Raw genomic sequence first — 20266 nt, 5'->3', positions numbered from 1 at the left:
ATCCACCAGAGCAATTTAGGTGATAATCTAATGTCTTTATTGCTGCCCTAAAATGATAAAAGGATTTTTTTGTTGTTATTGAGACCAAGATCACTGCCACTAGCCCTAGACACCAGCAAGGTTGAAGAACATCAAGGAGAAAATAATTAGTTTTATTAAGGGGCAGGGAAGAAATATTGAACCTATGAAGACTGAGTGATAGTACCAATCTCACCTTTCCAATCCAGCAAAAAAAATTGTTACTCAATCTGATCCCTGAACCATTAATTATAGGCTTATACATTATTCACTTGAACACCCACAATTTAGTCAAGCATGATATCAGACCCACTTCATCCAGCAAACTGGCACTGTTAGTAATACGAAGAGTACATCATTCGGTTTCATTTCAACAAGGAAGTCATTTCTCAAAATAGTGAAAACACTTCAGACAATAGATCATGTTCAATAATAAAAGAGCAAAAGAAGTTTGCATACAGTAACGGTGTTGGGTAATGTGTTTGGCTACAACAGGATATAGACAGGATGCAGAATTAGTTGAGATGTGGCAGATTGAGTTTAATCCTGAACATGACAATCTCGGACTCCACTCTTGTCCAAAAATCTGCCCATCTCAGCTCTTGCCAGTTTGCCAACATTCTTCCTCATGAACTTAATCTTCAAATCACACCCGAAGAGTGCTGCTGCTTTATCTTTGCTGTTGGAAACCTGCCCTGAAGCAATGTTCCCTCAACCTTCCATCACAGATGCCTTATCAGCTCAAAATGGGAATATTTGATCACTACTGGAAAAAAATTGTTCTGAGGGAAATTATTTCCAAATCTCCAATAGCAAACACCAAAAGACAAAGATTACAGCAAAATACAATGTTTTACAAAGCATTCCTAGATTGAAATTGATCATCAGTCACTGTGTGGTCCATACCTTAATGAATTATAATTACTCCTTTATTAATGAATGAAATGCAAAGAAAAAAATTTTAAAAAGCTCAAATAGGGAATAGAATGAGAACCAAATAAAATGACTACCAAATAGGCACAATGGTGAAACACATTCAATTAAATGCCAGAAGTTTACTTTTGGGATTCTCAAGGATTAAGTGAATAGTATTTATATATCCAATTTAAGATGGAAGTCAACTGATTATTTGTCTTTCAATTTGTGAATTTGTGAATTTTTTTTTAAATTCTGCACTAAATGTGACAAAAGGTACAGATTGATCAAATATTTCAACTGTGGCCTCAAGGATCACAAATAGAAGGATGAGGGAGCATTGCATCAGCCTCAGTTGACACAAGGCAAAGCTAATGCAGCAGCTTATCGAGAGTACAGAGGGCAGCAATTATCATGGGGAAGTATAAAGCAGATTACACACTGAGCTGGCTGGAGGGAAAAAAAAATCACTATGCAGACAAACAATCTTCTAATTCGGACTTGGCTAATGCTAAAATATCTGGGTGCATAAACCTTGCATAAACAAACCAAACACAACAGGAGAATGATTCTAGCTTCCCCTTATTTTGTCCACAATGATAATCCTTTATTATTCAGAGAACAATGAAAGGGTAAGTCTGTTAGGCTTGACATAGAAGCAGGTGATTGGACATTGCTTTCAGTGAAATGTACAACGTAGAACAGTGCAGCACAGGCCCTATAGCCACAATGCCAAACTAAACGAATCCTGGACAAGAGCCCTTTTTGCAGAGATCCCACAAAACTGCCAATAAAGAATAACCGTCATTAAGCCAGCTTTGCTTTATTACACTGAACTAAACAACCCAGCATAATGCTGCCCAAGTGTGTCATTTTACAAAGCATGCCAGCATTCTGAAAGCAAAAGTGGTGAAGTGTGTAACACAACAGCATCGACGTCTAGTGTGACATATAACACACATATCCTTTCCCGACCTGGTCCCGGCCTGCTGGCTCACCCTTATTACACAGATGTTGATTCGGTGCTGTGACTACCTCCGTTGCCGGCTTAAAGGCGGGACTACAATGACCCCCAACCCCCCACCCCAGCATTCCATCTTTTACACCGAATAAAATGGCGCAGCATCCCCACCTTGAAGTGGCTGTGTAAAAGGGGCTATGGATGTATCACTTTAATCTTTGCCTGTTTGTGTATTTAAATATTGAAATCATATCTATTTCCTCCCTCAGCAGCGAATTCCAGGTGACAATTACAAAATAATCTGTCAGTAAATACAAAACCAGAACACCTGTTTAATTTTAAAATTTTGCTGTCGAGCCTTTGATTACAGAGACAAGACAACATAATGACCTGGATGGAAAAGGCATAGACACACTGGATGAGAAAATCCATGTTCTGCTTTGATCTCTTGGACTGTGGAACTAATGTGGTGTTGCCTGCCATTTTGCAGGCATTGCGCCCCCCCCCCCCCCCCCGTACGCTGCCACATTTTTTCTAATGTGCATGTGCTAGTGCTGGCTGGCATACGTGCAATGGATTGGACTCCCAGGGCCACTAGCGTCACTTCTGTCCGAGGGAGGAGGAAAGAACATGGTCGCACATGGCCTAGGGAACCCAGGATGCTGCATTTAAAATGGTAAATGCCCCCCCCCAGCCCACTGAGTGAATTTTAGAGCATTAGATTGTGCCCCCTGTGATTACCCCAATGCCCCCACTCAGACGTCTTCCGAGTCCAACCTGAACTAACGACCAATTGTTGCTCTGGCCATGATACAGAAAATGAGGGAGCTGGGAAAACAAGAACCCAGAAGTCCCAGGGACCTGGAGTGACTGGGCATTTCACAGCAGAGTCCTACAATAGTTCTCTTCTTGCAGCATTCCATTTCCCAGCCAACACTGGCCAAAGTGCAAGGCAGCTTAGTTGCTGGGGAGCAAAGCTGGTGGCACAAGGGCAGAGCTGGGAGCCACTGGGCACAATTCCTGCCAGTGGGAAACATTGAGGTTGTGTGGAAGATCTTGGAAAGCAGAGGTGACAGGATGGGACACAATGCTCATAACACAGGTGGAGGGATGGTGAGTTCACTGAGTAAAGTGAGCTGGAATCATAATTCTGTTTTTTTTTAATTCCATCACTTTTACTCATTGAGTGGAATTAATACGAACCCTTACTTCCCATCAGTGCACACTCTCCAAATTTTTAAGCTTCCTGGTGCTCCATAATCTGAAACCAGCTGCATTATTTACACTATTAAAGCTCACTAAAGTCGTCTACCTCCAAGCTGCAGTGAATGGACTCAGCAGCACGTAGTGTGAGCTAGCTCCAAGGATCTGGGCTGGTCAAAATCCGAAGCAGCTAGAGCCCATTCATTAAAGACAGGGGGGGGGGGGGGGGTGGGTAGAAGTTTGAGCGGGTCTGGGAGAAGAATGAACAAATTCTGCAAATGGCCATCCTTTAGGAAACACATTACTAACTTCTGAATAATGCATATAATAAATGATAAAAGAACCAGAGGCAAGATGCAAAGTTTTTTTTTGAAATGACACAGTGAATTGTGATCTACAGAAGAGTAGATTTCAAAATCCCTTCTTATAGGCTATTGAATAAATGCCTGAAAGGGAAAGGCTATGTGGAAAAGATTGTGGAATGGGGATCAATTCACAGCTTTTTCAAAAGGGATAGCACAGGACTGATGAATCAAATGGATCCATTTATTGTTCTGTGATCCTAGGCACAGGCCAGGCTCAGGTAACTAACGGGTTCCATTTTTACAGACATCCATTAGTTGATATTGTCTGTTGATAGGGAAAAGCGTCACTCGATATAGTAACCATTCTTCCATGATATTGTAATAACATCAAAAGCCCAAGACTAAGTGATAAGACGACAAAACTACTAGATTCAGTATGTAATAAATAGACGATGCATTTTTCTTGTTTATTTTCCTTTGTGTGAAGATATTGTTTTATGGTTTTATTGTACATGTTGAATACTAATGGGTTTGGGGGGGGGGTTGGGTAGAGGGGAGGGAGAGAAAGGGGGAAAAAAGGAAAAGGTCACTATGTAAATTTAATGAGAAACGTTTGTACATATTTTGGTTGACGTGATTCACAGTGTGAAAAATAAAAAAAATTATTTTTAAAAAAGCGCAGTGAGGGAAAAAACTAGTTCAGCTATTCGTAAGAATGAAGATATGTTGGGCTTTAAATTTAACATTATGGGGCTGGCTCATACAGCCTGCATTTGAACCAAATGCTTATTAGTGAGACTTGAGTGACATTAAAAAGCCAGGTGTACTTTTCCACAGATTTAAATGCAACCTGGAATCATTGCCAAAATGTATATGATTGAAAAAAAAATCATATTTTCATCTCAGAACATTTTAATCAAATTATAAATATAGTTTTCAAATGAAAGAACAAATCTGACAATGTATTTCTTGAAATAATATCTTTTAGACTGCTTTAAGGGAACAGATTTCAAATCTTTACAGAATGTATCTTCATGCATTTTAGACTCAATCACCTAAGCTGCTTTGCAGTTTAATATGGCTTACTATGGATTAGACGAGAAGTTAAGAAGATTTGCCACCTAATACTTACTAGGATAAAAGATATTCTATCCTTGTGCCTCCATGGCTGGTAATTTGTGACTTTGTCTCGACTTTAATCAAAAGAAATAGAGGAATATATTGCTTTGGGTTTTAATATGAACTTTGCATTATTCACAAGAGTTCTATTAGTAGACGTCAAATAATTTTTGTTTTGGCAGCTTTGAAAGATGAGCAAAGGCAAAATAAATTGAAGACCAAGCCAGTGCCACTGGAAGTAATGTTGGTCATTCTGTTCAACATCATTCATCAAGACCTACTGTCATTGGAGAAGGTATGGTAAAGGCCAGTGACAGGTACATACGTTGGAGACAGAGAATAGTTCTCTGGAGGAAACTGAGCTCAGTTTGGATCATGAAATACTCAACAATTTAAATGAGATGATTTGAGACAAAATATCTTTATTCAATGATAAATTTTATACAAACCAGAGCTCAAAACAAAATAAATAAATAAAATTTAAATATCGCAAATGATTTCAGATTTATTGCCAGAGTACATACAATTTGCATTCCTTTTTCCTGTGGTAGTTCAAAAATAAACTGTACACAACGTGAGCATGTAAACAATCAAAAAACCTGTAAGCAGATAACAAATGCAAACAAACTGACTGGGCAATACAGGGAGAGCAAAGAAAATCAATGAAGTGCACAAGCTTGGGTCCTTAAATGAGTCCCTGATTGAGTTTGTTGTTGAGGAGTCTGATGGTGGAGGGGGAGCAGCTGTTCTTGAACCTGGTGGTGCGAGTCTTGTCATCTACATTTAATGGCTTAAATGTGAATGCAGGAGATAAGTCCAGTTAAAAAAAAATTGGCAGTGGTGAGGACGGTAGTCTTGGGCAATAGAATGATATTGCTTGGTGCAAAGGAGAAGGATTTAAACTCAATAAGTGTGAGGCAATGAATTCTGGGAGGTCTAACAAAGAGTGATGAAGAACAATGAGTCCTTGGTATAGAAGTAGTGCTCCTAGTGCTGTAGTGTAATAAGAAATTATGGGGTGGCAAACAAGATGCTTGCTTGTCTTTTTCAACTCGACATAGAATATATTCATATATATGGTCAGGTCACTCATCTGAGTGCTACTGGTACCATGAAACCCAGTACTACCCGTCGCGTGGTCGGGTGGTCAGAAACTAAACCGGCCCCCCCACCAGGCTTGCCTGGACTGGAGGGTGGCGGGGGTGACCCTGCAAGATGAAAAGCAAGACTCGTCAAAGGGCATATGAACCCTGTCTTGGGTCAACAGCCGTCTAGCCAACATGTGCTGTGAAGTGCAGAAAGGGCACCCCTTGCATCGAAGCTTGGTCTGGCCATTCGCTGCAACAGAATTATCCCCAGCCATCTTAGACCTCACCGTGCCGCTGGATCCGGGAGGGGATGTCGAGAGGGAGGGCCTGGACCTGTGCAACCCCCAACTCACCTCAATCCATTCACACACATGCTGTTCCTTTCTAAGGTCTGGGACATCCTCATATGCAACCCCACAAACTGACCAAAAAGGAAACATCATCCTCCTATGGGATGGATAGCCAGAAAAGAACACACATACATATGTGTGAATATATACAAAATATAGAAAGAAGAATAAAAATAGAACAGATAGAACAGGGAAGTCTCAATACAACTTTTTAAAACATTGGTTAGGTCAGAGCTGGAATACAGTCTGCAATTCTGTTTGCACACTGAACGAGAACATGATTGCTGTGGAGAAGCTTCACCAGGATATTACCTCAGATGGAACGTTTCAGTTCTGATGAGAAAGTAGGAAGGCAGTCTTTGTTTTTGGAGCAGAGGGGACTGTCAGAGGACCAAATAAAGGTGTATAAAATTGTAAGAGCATTGATAGAGTAGATAGTAAGAAACTAGTCCTTATGATGAACATTTCTAAGACCAGAGGACATAGGTTTAAGCTAAAGAATTTCAGGGATTTGAGGATTCCACACCCCTCCCCCCACACCGCCCCCTTCCCTCCACCCCCAATTCAAGACATAATCAAACCATAAAGGCACAGGTACGAACAGCAGGATTTAGACGGATACATGGATACAATGGATTTAGAGGGGTACGGGTCAAACACAGGGAGGTGTGTCTAGAGTGGGTGGACAACTTTGGTCAGTGTGGGCAATTTACACTGAAGGGCTCGTTTCCATATAACAGAATTGGGCAGCTACTTGTGCTGATAATAGTTTTCATTTGAATTTGAGGAGGTTTCAATATGGATAGCTTGTAAATTAATCAGTGCAAAGCATGCCAATTTTCACTTTGCTCTTAGAACAAGATTCCCTGAGGAAAGTCACAGGCAAGTCCCCTCAAACCAGCCCAGATCAATTTGATCTCAAAGTTGGCAGGGAGCTACAAAATATTAGACTGTAGTTACCTCGTTTTCACAGCTAATGATTCTTTCACACAATGGGTCACCCAGTCACGTTAGAAGTATACAGTCAGCAGCTGTACACCAATGGTGGTATCGCAGCAGCTGAGTGCTGGATCTCTTGTGCTGTGAGAAACACCAGCAATTCCACTGCAGTTGTGATCAGATTAGAAGCGATTCATAATTGATTTTTGTAGATTTAAGCATGAATACTAATTGCAACATAGCTAGAGAGTCACTCGACAACCATCCTAAAACATTGTGAGAACCTGTGCTAGCAAGATTGTTAAACTGAACTGTGGAACTGTGAGGTCACACCATTCTTGTCATGAAGCCTTTCTCAGTGTCTCAGTCCAATCACAGGTACATTTTAAACACACCAAAGTAATCATGGCATCATCAATTCAACTGCCATATTGGAATCAGAAATTAAACATTCAAATTAAAAGAGTCCTCAAACACATCATTGCGCAACTGCAGTTTAACAAAAGGAAAGGCCTTGAATTTGCATCAGATCTTCTCAGTTTTGTACTGTTACTTTCTCACTAAAATTGTAAATTGACGGAAACTTGCTTAAGAGAATAACCACAAAAATGTAATTTTACAAGACATCGCTGAAAAGATCTTTCAAAAATCAGATTTCCATTTCAGTTAATAACTCACAGCATAATTGTTCGGTTAGGATTAACAGCTTAGTTGGTGAACTTAATTAATGGGGAATAATTATTATTCAGTAACACAAGAGGTCAGATTCTGTTGAGGTTACATACTAATAATTTTCAATACATGGAGTCAACTATTGCAATAATAAAACAAATACAAGTGATTCAGTAAGAGTATTGAGATTTATACATAATATAAGTTGGTGACCGGCACTGCCTCTAGAATATTTTCCCCCATTATTGAATATATATTTCCCATCAGTTGTGAGCAAACTAAAATACATTTGCTAGTATTTTACTATTTTATAAAGATGCTTCTAAGAAATTACAGAATTGCTGAACAATTAAAGGATACAAACACTACTGTATAGGTTTGTCTAATAGTCAAGTTTTTTGGAACAATGTTTTGTGTCAAATTTATGGGGAAGTATTATTTGTGACCATACCTGCTCAGATGGCTTGGACCAGGTGGCAAGTCCGCGCTTGGGGCGTCAGGAACTCGATTGGGCAGGTAGCTGGGGCCGAAGAGAGAGTCTATGGCCAGGGTGTCAAACATTGGTGTTCAGGAGGCCAGAGTGAGGGTCCACGGTTGGGGTGTCGGAAACCCCGATGAGCAGGCAGCCGGGGAGAGGATCCACGGCTGGGGTGTCGGGAGCTCGGGTGGGTAGGAGGCCAAGGAGAGGATACGTGGTCAGGGCATTGGGAGCTCGGATGGGTGGAGGTGGGGGCCAAAAATAGTGGCGGGGGATAAAAGGAGAGGGAGTCAACTTTTCTTGGGTCAGATAGACAACATGCGATTTTTTTGGGCCAAAATTGATTACACATATATGGTATTTTGACTGACTAATATTGCAAGATTTTAAAATGAACATTTTATTTTAAAAATATGTACTCCTTTCATTTTCTTAAAATTAAATGACAGCAGTGGACCGGTTAAATTCTTCAGGACTCCGACCTTTATTTGGCAATTGAGATTAAAGTGACAGGAAAGTCTTCAATGGGGCTGGATGTTGAGTAATGAATATGAATGGATATGGTAATGAACACAACAGGAGGAATGACATCCAGTCAATTGTTATACAGGTCGGAACCTCAGCAATGCCTTGGCAGAATTAGCCCAATAGCTCCCACTGCTGACTTCTGAGTTTGCTCACCTGACATTACCTGAAGGTTGGTTTCCCTGTTCATTCAGCCTCAGGCCAACAATGCATAAGGAATATTTCAAACCAGATGCTCAGCAGTGAATAGAATATTAACAGAATTGTTTACCTTCATATTGAAAGGATGTTTTTTCTTTGAAGGTTTGGATGTTTATTCATGACAATTAATAATATGACAACAAAGCGTAGCAAAAAAATGAGTATAAAAGATTTTTTTTTTTTTTTTTTTTTAAAAAGAAGCACAGCATGGTAACAGACCCCGGAGAAAAGAACTATGATTGCTACCATTATTTGGCATTGCTCTCAAAGTTTTGAGTCAACTTAGTGTGGAGAAATGAAGAAGTCAGAGACAATACTGTACAATTCCTCACCTTAGTTATGCAAATGACAATTTCAGTTATCACCAAATTATTCTATAAAAGGAATTATTCAAGGAGCTGACTTTGTCTGAACTATTCCAATGGTCAATGAACGTTTTACACAGATTCCATAACTTAGAAAGCACACCTTTAAGTTATATTATCTCTGTATGAAGTCAATAGAACAGAAAAGTAAAATTACATCCAGTTAAGTAAATTTCTAAAAATATTAATCATTAAAGCATTTATGTAATCCTGGCTGTACAGCATCCATGGTTTGAATGCATTTTGTAAGAATTGAAAAGTGGTGCTGAATGAATATCCAGTGATGATGTCGTTTCTGTCTGGGCACCTATCAATATGTTGACGACAGCACATCTTCTCTGCCCCTCCAACAAGGGCACAGACCATCTGCATTTCACTGCACCAGCCACAATCCATTTCTGTCCAAACCACCATCGCCAGCCTGACAACATCCACATGAGAACATACAAGAAATAGAAGCAGGAGGAGGCCATCTGGCCCATCTAGCCTGCTCATGAGATCATGTCTGATGTCTTTCCCCCATATCCCTTAATTCCCCTACTGTATAAAAATCTATCCCATCTCGTCTTCATTGTATTTACTGAGGTCACCTACATTGCTTCAATGAGCAGTAAATTCCACAGATTCACCACCCTCTGGGAAAAGCAGTTCCTCTCATCTCGGTCCTATAACTACTCCCCTCAATCTTGAGGCTATGTCCCCTCGTTCTCGTCTCCTCCCTCACCCCCCCCCCCATGAAAACAACTCATCTGCCAGAATTGCCTGGGTTTCTACAAGATCTCATCTAAATTCAAGTGAGTTCTTTTGGCTCATCACAGGCAATGACCACCACCATCTATCTGTCCCATCACAGCGATCGCGTTTCATTTATCCGTCTGGTTCAGCCACCCATCACCGTGTCCACTTCCCACGTTCCCTGGCGCAGGGTCTGAACATCTTATTTTACCGTCCTCGACTTAAAAACCCTAGAAGTTCATGTCGTCTCCTTTCCTGCCAGTCGATCACTTTAATTCCCGCGACGCAGCCATTCTCCACTCTGCGTGTTCTGTCGCCCCTGGTCAGTGAGGACCCCCGATCTTCCCGAGGACTCGGGCGAGATCACGCCGTCAGTGAGTCTGTCTGAGAGTCGCGGAGACCCTTGAAGCCCACCGCCGTACCTCCCCTTTCCCCCGCTATGTTGAAGAATTAACTGTTACTGCTGAGTGAGCCGTCCCTCTCCGCATCACCCCTGGGATAGTGCCTGAGAATTCAAGAGGCTTAGCACTCCGGGCAGGAACACCATCGATGCATTGTGCCGGACGCCCTTCTGCAGAGCAGCCAGACCCGACCTTGCCAGATTACAGCCAGCTCTTATTGCTTTTGTGTGACTATTCGCTGCATCTAAAACTACCTAACTTTCCCCCCCCCCCCCCCCCCCCCAAGTTCTGGCTCCGTTCAATGTGTCGCAGGAAAACACCTACACAGGTGATCAGCGTCCTGTCTGCAGTACCATCGAATCGGTGGGAATCTGCGCCAGCACCGAGCCACTGCCACGGCATGGCCCGCACAACCTGCGGACAATGTCTTTCATCGGGTCCAGGGACAGAGTAACCCTGTTGACTTCACGCTGCAAGCGCTCCGACCATCTGACAAATGTATCTTTTTAAAAAAAAACCCCTCCGGTCTCCTCCAGAAGTCACAGGGGTCTCTCTCTCTCTTGCAGTGGACAAGTTAAATGGATTCTATTGAAACCCGTTCTGTCGCTATCAGGAGAGCTGTTAATCCGTTGCAGTTCCTCTGGTGGCAACACGCTGCGCCGAACGAGGATTTCCTCAGAGGTATAGAGAAGCGGGTTATCTAGACGAATGTACACACTTCTCGAAATACCCGACTTACTGCGTCCTCATTCCATCCAGGCAAACAACAGAGTTCGTCCAGAACAAGCAGGTCCATTATTCGTTACAACTTTCTGGCTAAGTCAATTCTCGAAATAAAAAGGGGGGGGGGGGGATGAATTTGAGCTGAAATCGGACAATGACTAGAGGGATTGCCTCTTTAATCCCAACCACTACTCAAATGGGTCCGCTGTGCCGATTGTGGCACGCAAACAGGGGAAAGAAGCACCAACAGCGTGCTGAGAACATCTCACACACACACACCCTGATGCATTGGTTTCCCAGCCTTCTAAGTTCGCCGCCCTCTTGATCAATCCAACCCCAGTCATTTGGACAATTCCTAGTCTTGAAATCTCAAGTGGCGTTAATGTGAACAAGCACATTCTCTCTCTCTCCCTCTGCTATGTGAGCTGAGCACATCTCAGCGATCAAAATCCTCACTGCGCCGCACGGTTCCAGCGCCACACATTCATTCCTACGTGCTTGTGAATTGCGATAACGACAGCCTGCCTCGCCGATGCAAAACACAAAAATCATCAATCAGAAATGTATATAGATTGCACGGAGAGAAAACACTAAATCGTGAGACGTGACTGCAAACAGAACAAAATACCCCGGCACCCTCGGTGAATCTCAATGAATGAGGCTGATTGATCTACGTTGCGTGGACTGGATTGAATTTCGCTCTCACGAAGATGTTTAGGAGTTGGGTTGTCAGCGCATTATTGTTTGCATCGGGTGAGCAGAGGCTGGCCGATCGTGGCTTGGTCACTGGCCTCGCCGATTTGGGGCACTTTCACCCAGCGAAGGAAGAAAGTGCACAGGCTTAAAGGGAGCGTGAACGGCCACATCAGGACCGGACAGGAACCAGGCTGGCGCATCGCATCAGATGCAATTGCTAACTTCACTGCAGCCAGGGAGGGGGAATGCAAATGCCCCCCGTGCCCGAAACTCCTTCATTCATTCGGACTTGGTGGGGGGGGGGGGGGTCCCTTGGACCCACATACATACCAGCCCTTGGCCAGGGAAAGGGAATCCTTTCCTGGGTGCCTCTCGGACGCGCCGGGCTCTCTGCTGCTTGTCCTCGCCGCCTTTCTCCTCGCCGTCCAGGCTGCTAAAATTCCACACCAGCAGCGTCTGCACGAACAGGACGGTGAGCGCCACGATCACGGCGGACTTCGAGCGCCGCGCCAACTTTCGCCCGCACGCCGCGGCCACCATTTTCACGGTGGGTTCGCTCTGCCGGCGAACTCCAGGTTTGCCGAGCCCCGGCCACCTCCGCCCTGACCAATCGCGCTGCTCCTCCTCCCCCCGCCCCGCCACCGGCTGAGCCAATGGCGGCCGCCGCCGCCTCTCCCTCGGCGTCGGCCAATCGAGCCGCGGGCTGAGCGGGGGGGGGGGGGGGGGAAATCAATGAACCAATTGAGATCACGTCTCCCCAGCCAATCGTTGAAAAGAGGGTGCTCTCTCCGACCCACCGGTTGGGCTGAAGCCAATCAGGAGGCAGGATGAGCTGTCGATCAGATCTTCGCCGCTGGGTGACTGCCCGAATGCATTGTGACGTCAGCGTGGGAAAGTCTGTCGGGGTGTGTGTCGCCGAGCCTTGACCGGCTGCGGGGCGCGGGATGAGCGAGGGGGCCATGGGTCGCCTGGAGTGCTCAATAACCAGGCAAGCCACAACTCGCGTTTGCAGTCCCACTCCCACCGCCACGGACGGCAACGCTTCCCCCCCCCATCGAAGTCAACCTCCTCACTCCCACCCTCTGCGCAAAGTACCTTGAGGTCCATTGAAAACCACCCTTGGGGTGACAAGCTCCTCTCAACCAGATGGAGCGATGCAGCTGGATGAACCATAGACAGCACAGAACAGGCCAGATTGGCCCTACTAGTCTATGCCGGAACAAACCCCCACCCTCCTAGTCCCACTGGTCCAATCCTCTCCCCTCCATGTAATTATCCTAAACGATTCTGCGACCGTTCTCCACAACTCTTGGAGAATCCCATTCCACGTAAACGGGGACAGCGATGGTAAAACGCCAGATTTTCTCCATGGTTTCGGATTCGGGTTCTATTTGGCGCATTTCAATGAAGCATTTTTGAGTGTAGACATTTCAGTGTCTTCAAATGTGAAAGACCTAATGGGGTCTTCACTTTGGAAAAATAGAAACAATCTGCACCCTCCAAGGTCTAGAATTACAATTGGTTTCGAGAATAAATGGAACCGATTAATTTCGAACCCCCACAATAAATGGAGGAACTAATACGATGGTCATCTTATTTCAGCTAGGAGATGACTATACCCCAACCAAACCCCTAGAATATTTTATAAAACACGAGTCACCATGGTTGAAGTAAAACGTGCTAGGAAAACTTTGCAACGGTAACCCATCGATGAAGGACTCAAGCCCGCAACATTGGTTTCCCCCCCCCCCTCCTCCTCTTCCTCCCCTCCTCCTATTCGAGTGTTCACACGTTCTTTAGTCCATTAATAGTAATCATTTCATGTCCACACCCCGCCCGCGCTAACTTCTAAATAGATGAAAGCTTCGTTTCAAAGTACCTGAAATGTATATATTTCTGCTCCTTTGTACAAGCCGCCTCCGGCGAAAAACAAACCTGTCGGAGTTTTGTCCAAGTTCCAGCATCTGCAGTCTCCGGCCCAATATCTAATCTTTCACTTGATGGCATTTCTGCCGAATCAAAACACTTGTATTTCAAGTGCAGCGGATTCGTACGAATGTCCCACTCTCTACTTTGCAACATCTGTTCTCGAGCTTAAAAAAAATGCTACACGCAAAATCACATCGCCATCAACTGTTCAATTGCACAGCTGCTACGCGACTGAAGATGGGCAGCTTAAATGGGCCACAACTCTCTCCTGAACATGCAATATCTACTCAAACAATCAGGCGGCTATCATTTATACATGGAACAAAATACTCCATGAACTGAGACAGCGCGAATGAGAAATTACGGTTTTTAAGTGAAACTTTTTCTAACTCTTTAACTGCAGTTGTGTGCTAACCAGCCAGTGGGACGTCAGCGGTCATTAGTTGGGGTAATACACTCTGAAATTGAACCAAAAAGTTTAAAATCACGCATAATTACAGGTATCACACAAACAGAATTAAACGAAGGGTCAGAAAATTATTCATTCTGCTTTATATTCGAATTCACTCCTATTCTTTAATAAGTTTGGGGAGGTTTTAACAACCTTTTCACTTAATGGTTTTTTTTAATTGACACCATCTGCATTTGTTCTCACTAAATTGGATGAGCACTGGGAGGGAAATTTTGGGGTGAGACCAGCAGGTGGATTGAGTTTCCACCACAGCTTTCCCTCAAAGACGAACACCAAGTCGGCTTTTTCCCCTCTGCCATCAGATTGACCAATGAACCCTCACTTGCCCTTCTTTTGCACTAAACGGCACTCATTTATTTTAAATGCAATTTATGGCAACATTTGCACTGTAACACTGCCACCAAACAACACATTTCAGGACAATAAAGTTGATTCAATTAAAAGCAGAATTGATGAGAACTTAAAAAACCCCCCCCCCACACATGGGAACATATAGATTTCAAGGATTTTTGTTTTAACCCAAGGGTCTTCCTTGGGTTAACACTTATTTTCCAAACAACCAACAAAAACAAATTAATAGTTGATTTGCTGTATCAGTGTGATACTTTTACTGCAAGAAAATCAATTAATTGACTGCCATGTGTCTTTATGTCGTGACCATGGCCACATTTATAGAGTGTTTCAATGGCTGTGCACTTTTCTTTGGGCTGTCATATCCTGAAAAGCATTATTTCTCCAACAGTGAAGCATTTCCTTAAAGTAACAATTGTAGAATTTAAGGAACAAACTTCTTTGCCACACCTCCCCCATACAACAAGTACCAACAGTGCCAGTATTGCCATAGGCAAACTGACCATTAATCGAAGTGAAACACGCGTCTGCATGTGCTGCGATTGTAGTAAAAACACACAGAAATGCTGGAGGAGCTCAGCCGGTCTTGCAGTGTCCATAAGAGTTAAAGATATTATTGACGTTTTGGGCCGGAGCCCTTCTTCAAGCCATTCCCTTGAAGAAGGGCTCCGGCCCAAAACGTCAGTAATATATCTTTAACTCCTATGGACACTGCAAGATCGGCTGAGCTCCTCCAGCATTTCTGTGTGTTTTACTGACTACTAATATTTAATTAAACCAACCTTAGTCTCAGCAAGTGGGCCAGCTAAGTCAGCATTAAACTTGCTGTCACATCATTATTTAGTTTTCATAATTACAGTGGAAAATTTACTCTATCATTTGTGACAATTGTACAGATCAACCCTTTTTAGAGCAAGCACCATTTTTTTCCTCCAATAGGGCATCAGCAATCTGGGTTCAAACGCTGTTACCTTTTAAGGAGTTTGTACGTTCTGCCCTTGATTGAATAAGTTTCTTCTGGGTACTCCAGTTTCTTCTCATTTTTCAAAGACGTACAGGGTTAGTAGGTTAATTGGTCACATGGTGTATTTGGGATTGTGGGCCAGAAGGGCCGGCTACTGTGATGGATCTCTAAATTATAATTTAAAAAATAAATGTACTGCTAAATGCATATTGAATTCAGCTGTGGACAGAAATTAATTATTTATAGTAGCACAATTCTGTAATATGATACATATGGTGTTTGCACTGGAGGTAGTGACAACGAGCTTTAATGAATCCTGATGCGAATGCAGATAAGAGTGTCAGTGTTAGTGAGATAATGTTAATGATTGTTTAGATATTTAGAGTTATTATTAATTGATTCTATTTTGTTCGGTATTGCACATGTGCTGATCATTTGATGCTTAAAAAAATCATTCAAGTGCACTTGCAAAATTATGCTCTTATAAAAGGCTGCACAGTTCATGCAACATTATTACAACACCAGCGATCAGGACAAGGGTTCAAATCCTGCACTGCCTATAAGTTTTCTTTAGGTCTGTGTGGGTTTCCTCCCACTCTTCAAAAGTGTACTTGGGATTGTTGACCAATTGGGTGTAATTGGGCAGCCCAGGCTCGTGGGCTGAAAGGGCCTGTTACCGTGCTGTATGTCAAAATTTAAATTTAAAAGGAACAGTCTAGCAAGAGGCATTAAGGCCTATGAAAACTATTGCTTTCTCAATTGGTTAGAAGTGTTCTTTGTTTTACTTTATATTTAGTTAGGATGCTTGTTTGCTCTCCTGAGATAACATATTTTAAATGATGGCTCCAGTGGCACATTAATTAGTTTATTGGAATTGGCAGAAGTGATTGTGAGGTTTCACTCAAGTGGCACATCTTTTGCTTTCACAATAATGCCACAATAATATTCTCATTTTAAATAGGGAAAAGTAGAATTAAAACCCTCCATGGGATAGTTCTAACTATAAAGGAACAAAGTACTTATCTCAACAGTTTGAAATTGTACTTTTTTTATGAACAAATTATATTTACAAAGCTTGCTAAAGTTTACATGAATTTTATGATTGGTTGGAAACAACTAAATGAAAAGTTCAAAAAGAAAATTGATGATTGTGTAATATCTTCTTATTACAGAAACGTTGCTTGACCCTGTCCAGATATATTTAAGAACGTTGTACTCAGCTGCTTTAAGGTAACATTACAGAATTTGTAACACAATTGCCTATTAGTCCTTTATTGTTGTGTGTTAGTGGAGTGTTTTTCAAAGATGTCTAGCTCTAAGGTTTACTGAGCATTTATGGTAATTGTGAACTCTCTACCAAAAACTAAATTATTCAATTTACTTCAACTTAATTCTACGCATTCTTAAAATCATAAATAACGATTCTTGCTCTGCCAGTCTGAGAGGGTTTGTTTAGTCAACTTATGATCTGAATATTTGCATAGAACAGCCCTGAGGCTCATATTATGGGTTGGCAAAAACAGGAAGTGACCACATCGGTGTGCTGACGTTAAGTTATATAACACCTGTAGGTACGTCCCTTTCATTTCCTTTAGGATATAGATCTAATTCCTCATCTGACATTTTGTGCAAAATTTGCAAGATAAATCAGTCAAAGCATCATCCTGGAATTGTTTTATTTTTTCTTGCTGTTCACTTCATAGAAAAAAAATGCAGTTTTATTGGTGTAAATAATAATTCAACATAGCAAAATTATAGAAGGTGTAAAAATCATCAATTCCCATTCAATTTGTTCCCACATTCAAAGTGTCATGTCTAATCTGCAACAATGCTTCATTTGCCATCTTGGACCTTGCCTCATAAACTTTTTACCTTTATTAGAGAGGATTACCCACGGTAAGGGCCATCTCTTCCTGGATTCACTCATATTCCCCTCACTTACCATATAAAATTCTTTAACTTTCTTGAGCATCTAAATGAGATCATTCCTGACTTTCATGTAACTCAAGTATTAGTTTGATGAATTTGCATTCCGTCCTCTCTAAAGTTGATGTTGTCCTCTGAGTGTGGTACTGAACTGAAATAGTTATGTTAGATTTAGGAAATGTTTATCAAGAGGTAAACCATTTTTGTATTAAACCCACAATGTTACCCTCTTCTATTATGTCTCCTCCTACTGTCCAACACTGGAGAAAACAATCCAGGTTTGTCCATCCTCTTTTTCTAGCTCATATTCTCTAACCCAAGTAGTGTCTTAATAAATCTCTTCTTCACTCTTTCCGAATATCCAAATTTCCAAGTATCCAAATCCTTCTTGTAATAGGGCATACCAAAGTATGGCCTAACCAAAGTTGTACACAGCTGGTACATGATTTTTTTTTACTCTTACACTCTTACTCTTACAGATTTCCTTGGGCATCCATAATGCTCCAACCAATGCGTGGCTGCTTTCAGGGAGCTATGGACTTGGACCTCCAGATCCCTCTGCACGTCAATGCTGTTGAGATGAATGCTATTATCTATACACCTTCCCCTTACATTTAACCTTCCAAAGTCCAATTGTCCAGTTTAAACTACATCTATATTATATACATACACTGTGTATATATAATCACACAGTATTATTATATTGGTTGTCTTTCAGTTCATTGTTGTGCATTTCATCTATGGACCTGAAGGTGACTTTGCAATCCCAATCTGGAGGCGCAGAGTCTTGTGCAATGGGGCACTGGAAGTTCGTTTTGCTGGCTGCTGCTTTGTGATGCCATTCACAGTTTTCCACCAGTTTTTGACAGCACCTGTCTTCAAAACTGGTGTACGCTTCACCCACGGGATCTGTCAGTAGCCGCAGAATCTCGTTCTCTTGGCAGGATGTCACAGTAGCGTAGAATTTCTTTTGCAGCGTCTTTATAGTGCTTGTGTGGATGACCTCAAGGTCTCATTTTGGTCGTCCGTTCACCATAGAGCAGCTGGCGAGGCATACGGTGGTTGTCCATTCTGATGATGTGTCCCCGCCAACACATCTGGGCTCTGGTGATCAGGGACTCAATGCTGGTGGACTTTGCATAGCCCAAGACCTCCAGGTTGGAGACACGATCTTGCCAAATTATGGCTAGGATGGAATGGATAGTGCGCGTGAAATTTCTCCAGTTGTTTGATGTGACGTCGGTACAGAGTCTCACATCCATATAGGAGAGAAGGGATAACCATAGTTCTGAAGACTTTCAGCTTTGTGGAGACGCAGCCTCTCCAGAGCCTGCCTGGCCTTGCTGATCTTGGAGTCGATTTCTTTGTCCACAGACCCAACAGATGATGCTCCCCAGGTATTTGAAGCTGTTTAGATTTGTCAGATGTGTGTCATTAACAATGATTTTTGGTTCTATCGCACTGGTGTTTTGCAGAAACTGATGGAGTACTTCAGTTTTGTTCAGCATTAACTATGCACCAAGAACACACAGTCATCAGTTAAAAGTATTTCTTAAATGACTGTGTAGAGGCTCTTCGAGCATGCATTCAAATGGCAAAGGTCAGAGAGAGAGACAGCCGTCCAATTTGTACCTGATGTACACTCCTTCCTCCAGACCTTGGACAGCACGGATTGAACAAGACTGGGGCTAGTACACAGCCCTGCTTCACCCCATTAGAAATGTCAAATGCAGCTGATGTATCACCACTGCAGAGGACCTGTCCTATCATTCCATCGTGGAGCAGCTGAATCACTTTTACAGATTTCCTTGGGCATCCATAATGTCTCGGGATGATCCAGGAGCCTCCCTGTTTACAGTGTCCAATGCCTTTGTCAGGTCAACGATGACAGAGTAAAGAGGCTTGTTCTGCTGGATGCACTTCTCCTGAACTTGTGATCGATATGTATATACACACACAGGTAAAATGTAAAGTCGTATATAAAATCACAATTGAAATCTACCAAACTTGGAATATTGTGCGCAGTTACTGCATTAGACGAAGAATGTGATTGCACTGGAGGATGCAATCATTTTATTTCAAAATGTGAGAAATATTCAATACCAAAGCTGGCCTATATTAAGGTTAATGAAACTGTTTAAGATCAGCTGTGTTTCAGAAAAAAAGTTGACAGCACTTTTTAAACTTCCCCTCAATGTGTGAATGCTTCAGTGCCACCTAACTCTAGCTGCACACTCAGGGAAATATGCAGGGAACAAAATTATCCTCCTTCCGAGTTCATCCCTATATTTGCGTCAGATTTTAAAACTTTGAAAGCACGTGCGACTTTGCAGCAAGTAGAAGCCCCAGTTTTAAGGTGCCCCTTAGACCAATGTGTAATACTAATGCCTGACATCCTTGATGGAAAGCTACCAGGCAAAATAAGATATTGAGGAATTTAATTTATCTTTAATGAAATGCTTAATAACCCAATTGTATATTGGATTTACAAAAAACTGCAATTCCCAAAAACTGTTACTGGAGATGCAAACCTTAAATTGTCATTTACATACAGTAAAATGCTGGCTATCTGGAATTCAAGCAACTGGCAAATTCACTTAAACGATACTTGGGGTTTTATTATAGATAAGGTCTATGTAGTGTTTGGATTTAATTCAGTAATCTTTCTGCATGAAGGATCTCGGCAAAGGAGTTAAGGGTTATGGGGATAAGGCTGGAAAGGGGTACTGATGGTAGTGATCAGCCATGATCTGTAAAATGGCGGTGCTGGCTCGACGGGCCGAAGGGCCTACTCCAGCTCCTATTGTCTATTGTCTATTGACTTGAATCATTGACTGACCACTTCTTCCCTTGAATGGTACCTGACATGCTAAGTTCCTCCAGGATTTCATTGTCTGCTTTGGCTTTTATGGGCCTGGTTAAGCAGGACT

At 42.4% G+C, this 20266-nt stretch overlaps 1 protein-coding gene and 1 long non-coding RNA gene across 5 annotated transcripts in view; one reads left to right on the top strand and one right to left on the bottom strand.

The window, feature by feature from the left end:
* xylt1 (xylosyltransferase I) overlaps positions 1 to 12290 on the bottom strand; it is a 235230-nt gene extending 222940 nt beyond the window's left edge. Inside the window, exon 1 of the mRNA XM_069906589.1 lies at positions 12025 to 12290. Coding sequence (XP_069762690.1) covers positions 12025 to 12234 — 210 coding nt within the window. The 5' untranslated portion in view covers positions 12235 to 12290. The remainder of the gene's footprint in view (positions 1 to 12024) is intronic.
* A 299-nt stretch (positions 12291 to 12589) lies between these two features.
* Positions 12590 to 20266, top strand: part of LOC138746466 (uncharacterized) — a 206144-nt gene continuing 198467 nt past the window's right edge. For all 4 annotated transcript variants that reach the window (XR_011346975.1, XR_011346976.1, XR_011346973.1 and 1 more), the window contains exons 1-2: positions 12590 to 12682; positions 16583 to 16640. This is a non-coding gene — a long non-coding RNA (uncharacterized lncRNA). The remainder of the gene's footprint in view (positions 12683 to 16582; positions 16641 to 20266) is intronic.

The sequence above is a fragment of the Narcine bancroftii genome, chromosome 12 (genome assembly GCF_036971445.1).
Source record: "Narcine bancroftii isolate sNarBan1 chromosome 12, sNarBan1.hap1, whole genome shotgun sequence".
Lineage (NCBI taxonomy): Eukaryota > Metazoa > Chordata > Chondrichthyes > Torpediniformes > Narcinidae > Narcine > Narcine bancroftii.
Note: the sequence above shows the minus strand (reverse complement) of the source record. Positions and strands in the feature narration are given on the sequence as shown.